The sequence below is a fragment of the Lutra lutra genome, chromosome 16, assembly GCF_902655055.1.
Source record: "Lutra lutra chromosome 16, mLutLut1.2, whole genome shotgun sequence".
Taxonomy (NCBI): domain Eukaryota; kingdom Metazoa; phylum Chordata; class Mammalia; order Carnivora; family Mustelidae; genus Lutra; species Lutra lutra.
Genome location: NC_062293.1, coordinates 5,545,787 through 5,550,550, shown reverse-complemented (window position 1 = coordinate 5,550,550; position 4,764 = coordinate 5,545,787). Strand labels below are relative to the sequence as shown.

Sequence of the window (4,764 nt, the reverse complement as noted above, 5' to 3'; positions counted from 1 at the left end):
CGTATTTTGTGGGCGTGTGTGTCTCAAATCGAACAGGACTTTATTTCTCTGCTAAGTCTCTGTCCAGCCCAGCCTTCCTGACCAGGAGCTGAGCAGAGAGCAGGGCCCAGCTGCTCCCCTGCTCCCGAGCTCTGCACCTGGGGCCAGGCCGGAAGCTGGCATCATGAGGGAAAGGGCTAGTGGGCCCAGAACCCGAGGCCAGCAGGGCTCTTCCTGAAGTGGCCCCGGGCCTCGGACTGGTGGCCTCACCCTGGCCTACAATTCAACCACAAGAAGCAGAGGGACCACTCTTTCCTCCTGTTCCTCTGGCAGCAGCCACCACCCCACCCCGCCCCCTTCTAATCTGGGGATCTGGTTCAGAAAACCCAGCTGAGAGAGGCAGGGAGGCTAGGAGGAGGAAGCCCTCGGACCCTGCAAGCAGAAAGTGGCTAGTTCCAGCCTTTGGCCTTGATTTGGGAGGCGACGGGGGCCATCTCCAAACATGGCTGGAAGACACGGACCCTGAGCAAAGCTGGTGCCCCTGACGGCTGCAGGCTTCCCCCCTCCCTGTTCCTGAGTGAGGCCCAGGCTGGCCCACAGCTGAGGCGGGGGAGCATTCCGGCCCTAGCGGGTAGGAGCTGGTCATCTCTGAGGGTCACACAGACCGTGCCAGTCAGCTTCACTCTCGCACCGGGCCCGACCGTGAAAAAACTGCTTGATGAAATCCTGGGCCTCTTCCTTCACTACAGATTCGGGAAGGGGGAACCTCAGTGAGGGCCAGTCCCCTCCCTGCCACCAAGCCCCGCAAACACCTCCTGGCCTGGTGACGTGGGCACTCACCGCTCCTTCCAGGAGAGGCCTTCTGAGTCAGCGAGTGTGAGAGGTGGCGGGCAAAGGCTTTAAATAATTCCTGGAGGCAGAAGGTGACAGGAGCAAAGAGCACGGACCCCCGCCCTGCCCCCGACACCAGAGGCCCTCAGCCATGACCCAGGGGCAAGGCAGACGCCAGGGAGAGAGGCAGCCAATCTCAGAGCTAGCCTGCTTTGTCCTCTGGCTCTGTTCCCTGCCCCCACGGTACCCAAGTGTCCCAGGCCCAGGGGAGGGTAGAACCCACCCACCTACCCTACCTTGGATGCAAACTTGCCCTCCTTATAGAAAGGAGTCAGGCATTTGACCACAACATTTGCGGCCTCCTTGAGGGAGATGCCAGGGGCTGGGAGAAGGCAGGAGTCTTGCACTGTGGGGTTCAAGATGCCCGGATTGCTGGCCGAGATGCTGTCCTTGGCCTCGGCTAAGATGGAGGCATTAGCTGAGGGGCGAGGCCTCTTCTGAGCCTGGTTCTCTGGGTTCTCCTGGGCAGGACCAGAGTGGAGAGTCACTCTTGGGCTCCCCGTCACGGGCCCCTTCCCTCATTCTGGAAGACTGGGCCCCCTCTAGCCTGTCCCATCTAGCCCTGGGATGTAAGAAGAGATGATTTTTCCCCAAACCCCTCATCCAGAGAACAGATACTGACCTGCTCTGCAGGCCTCCTCCCCTGAGGCCTTGTCCCTATCAGTACCTGCTGGGGTCTGGACCGCTTGCCCCTGTGTGTCTCCTCTGAGCGGGTGGGCTGGCCTTCAGGGGGGTCCTGGTCTCTGAGTGTGCAGGCTCTGGCCAGAGGGGAGAGCAAGCATGAGCACTCCCGCCGCCCGCTGCACCCGCAACCAGCCGGCCCGACAGAGCGCACCCTAGGAACGGCCAGAGCTTCAAAGGCCCTGTTAGCAAAGAGGCAGAGAATTTCAGAACCATCAGGGCCCTTACCTTGGCCTCTCCCTGGTGCACTCCTTGGTCTGGGAGGGCACAGCCGAACACCCCAGGGCTCCATCCTCCTCTCCTGAGCACTTTTCTGGGGCTGCTGGGGGACCCCGCACTCCCTCACAGGAAGGGCCGGCACCTTCTGCCCCTGGGGCTGAGGTGAGGGGAGATGGGCTCTTGGCCCTCCGGCAGAAGCGGGTGATGTTCTGCGAATCCTTAAGGGCCGCCGCGGCTAGGAGCTGCTGCTGCTTGCTGGCCCGGGCCTTGGCACCGGCCTTCGTGGAGGAGCTTTTCACCGTCTCAGGGGAGGACCTCCCACAATAAGCGCTGCTTCCAGGGGCCTCTCCTCTGGGCCCAGGGAGGGGCTCACTACAGCCCTCCCGCTGGAGGCCACAGGGCTGGCTGGGGGGCCCCTGCTCACTTCCCCGCACAGGCTGGGGGACTTGCTCCTTAGCGCACGTCTTCTCCATCAGCTCAGTGGCCGTCTGGAATGAGCAGGAGCCTCTGGGGAAACCAGCTCCCACCCGCCTGGGTTTGGGCTGTGAAGAAGAGAAAGGTTCTGAGTGCACTCCCTGGCTGGTCCGGAACGGCTGAGCTGGCGGGCTCTCGGAAGGAGCGGAGGGACAGCCGGCAGGACACTGCGGGCTGAGGGTCAGGCCAAGGACGGAGGAGCTGTGGGGGCTGCAGAGGAAAGCTGGAGGGCCTGCTGCGGGGCACCCCGGGCCAGGGCTGCGGTGCCAGGAGAGGGCAAGTGGCCGTGCCCTGGCTGAGGACAAAGGACACAATGCCTTTCCCAGACCCAGGTTTGGGGTGGATGGCAGGACGATGCTCACCGAGTACACCTGGGAGGCCGGCAGGATGTCATACTCGGTGGGCTCTGGGGGCCGGGCCGGCTCACTGCAACTCCTGGCAGCGTCTCCCATGTCGTAGAGCTGCCCATCCTTGGAGGCTCTGTGGATCTCAGCCACCTGAGTCAGGGACAGGCAGGGACGCCGTGACACCCACTAGCTCCTGAGAGCCCCAACCCAGGCTTTCCAAAGTGGGCTTCTGGGGTTTGTGGCTGCAGGTAACTGGACACTGGCCAAGTTCTAGTCCTGACAGGGCTGGCTGGAAACACCTCCAGCTGGCCAAGAAGGGAGGTCAGGCTGCCCTTGGGTAAGTGGCCTCCTGGCAGGAGGCAGGCAGACAGCCTGGGAGGTTGGAGGGGCCGTCTCTCCCACCCCAGCCCAGAAGCATGCCCTGCCCAGCACCCACCTTCTTCAGCACGCTGGCCTTGTACAGGTTTGCTGCCTTGGCATTTCGGAACATGGCATGTTCCAGCTCCACAGCCCTGGCCTGGAGATCAGGTCTGAGGGTAGGAACGAGCATGAGGCATCAGGCGGGCCTGAGCCCTTTCTCTGTGGAGCTCCTGGGATTCTCCCTGGGGTCCCTGGAGATGACTTCAGGGCCTGGTGGGCATGACCTTGGGCACAGGGATTCCCACCTGGACCCCAGGCACCCTGGGGCTTACTGTCCAGCTGGCACTGGCAGCCCCTGTCCTGGTGAAGCCTGCACCCCACTGGGACTGCTAGATCTACAACCACTAGGAGAAGGATGGGTCACAATCTGGGGGAGGGGGGCCCAAATAAGCCAGGAGGGATGGGGGTTCTCGTGGTCTACAAGGAATAGGGGTTTGGGGAAGCCTCTTTGGCCCCTCTGACCCGGGTCACTCACCCATGGGTGGGACCTGTGGCCTGGTGGTTACTGCTCAGAGCCTCCTCCAGAAGCCCCAGGCAGTGCTCCCGGGCCTACACAAGGGAGGGAAGTTGGTCACTCAAGCCCAGGGTTGGGGAAGCAGGCACAGGAGCCGGTATGAGGCGCTGTCCACAGCTTACCTTCACAGTGAGGCGTGGGATTTTCCTGCTGGAAGCCTCTTTCAGGGGACAGTCCTCATCTGGGGGGAGAGGGCGGGTCCTTCCACTCTACCTCTGCTTTCTGGAGTCCCCAGCCCCCAATGAGACATTATACCCTAAGAATAGCCCCAAAGCCCCTAGGGACATTTCTGTACTGACCTGGAGGTACAAATTCTTCTGTCTTGGAGTCTTTGCCCTGGAAGATGACAGGAAGGGACTATGAGGCATCTTGCTCAGCTCTAGGACAGGCTCCTGTCCAGCACCAGGGTAGGGGCTGAGTGACTGGTAACGGGGGTCCCAGGCCCCCATCCCCTTCACCTTGCGTAGGTTCATCTGCTTCTGGTAGAAGAGATTCCACTCCCGCTTGTGGGCCTCGTCTCTGCCCTCATCCCCACTGCCTCCAGAACCTTCATCGTACCTAGGGGACAGGCTAGTTGTCAGCAGCCCTAGGCCTGGGCTCTGTTCTCCTGGCACACTTCTCCGGTGGGGCACTATTGTCTTTGACAGCCCGGCAGGTAGGAGGAACACCAGGCTCCCAGCTCCGACGCGGTCCACGGGAACAGGGAATGGACGATGGCACTGCGGTGCCTCTGGTCTGGCCTTGGCACGAGGGGGAGGATGCTGGCCTATCTGCTGCAGGTTGGGGGCCCCTGACTTCACAGCCCCTCACCTGCTGAAGCCCCCATAGCCCCGGCGGCCTCCTTCATACAGCTCAGGGTCAAAGCCATTCCCCTGAGAAGGCCCGATGCAAGTCTTGTTCCAGCTGCTTCTGTGCTCCAAGGCCTCTAGCTGCTTCCGCAGGGCCACAGGGTCCCGGCAGTGGTCACAGCCCTTGGTGCAGGCAGGGGGCGCATCCCCAAAGTACTTGGCAATGGCAGCATGGCGGCACCTGGCGGAGGCAGCACAGCAGAGGTCAGGGGTGAGGGACCCAGGCAGGCCAGCGTTCATCCCCCCACTCCCTACACTCTGGCTGAGGAGTCCTACATGTGGGCTCCACACTCAGTATCTCACACACCTCATGCTGTCCAAGCCTGGCAAGGCCTCATTTGGTCACCCATTTTACAGATGGCAAGGATGAGGTGAAGGAGCTTTCTCAAGG

At 62.1% G+C, this 4,764-nt stretch overlaps 1 protein-coding gene across 3 annotated transcripts in view; it reads right to left on the bottom strand.

Moving 5' to 3' along the window:
- Nucleotides 1-6: 6 nt before the first annotated feature.
- The window catches only part of RECQL5 (RecQ like helicase 5), a 37,479-nt gene continuing 32,721 nt past the window's right edge, over nt 7-4,764 (bottom strand). For all 3 annotated transcript variants that reach the window (XM_047706571.1, XM_047706574.1, XM_047706572.1), the window contains 12 exons: nt 4,336-4,554; nt 3,984-4,083; nt 3,825-3,861; nt 3,648-3,706; nt 3,487-3,560; nt 3,028-3,121; nt 2,607-2,741; nt 1,780-2,312; nt 1,538-1,628; nt 1,107-1,331; nt 820-889; nt 7-722 (listed from right to left, as the gene is read on the bottom strand). In XM_047706571.1, the coding sequence (XP_047562527.1) occupies nt 622-722; nt 820-889; nt 1,107-1,331; nt 1,538-1,628; nt 1,780-2,312; nt 2,607-2,741; nt 3,028-3,121; nt 3,487-3,560; nt 3,648-3,706; nt 3,825-3,861; nt 3,984-4,083; nt 4,336-4,554 (1,738 nt within the window). In that variant the 3' untranslated portion in view covers nt 7-621. The remainder of the gene's footprint in view (nt 723-819; nt 890-1,106; nt 1,332-1,537; nt 1,629-1,779; nt 2,313-2,606; nt 2,742-3,027; nt 3,122-3,486; nt 3,561-3,647; nt 3,707-3,824; nt 3,862-3,983; nt 4,084-4,335; nt 4,555-4,764) is intronic.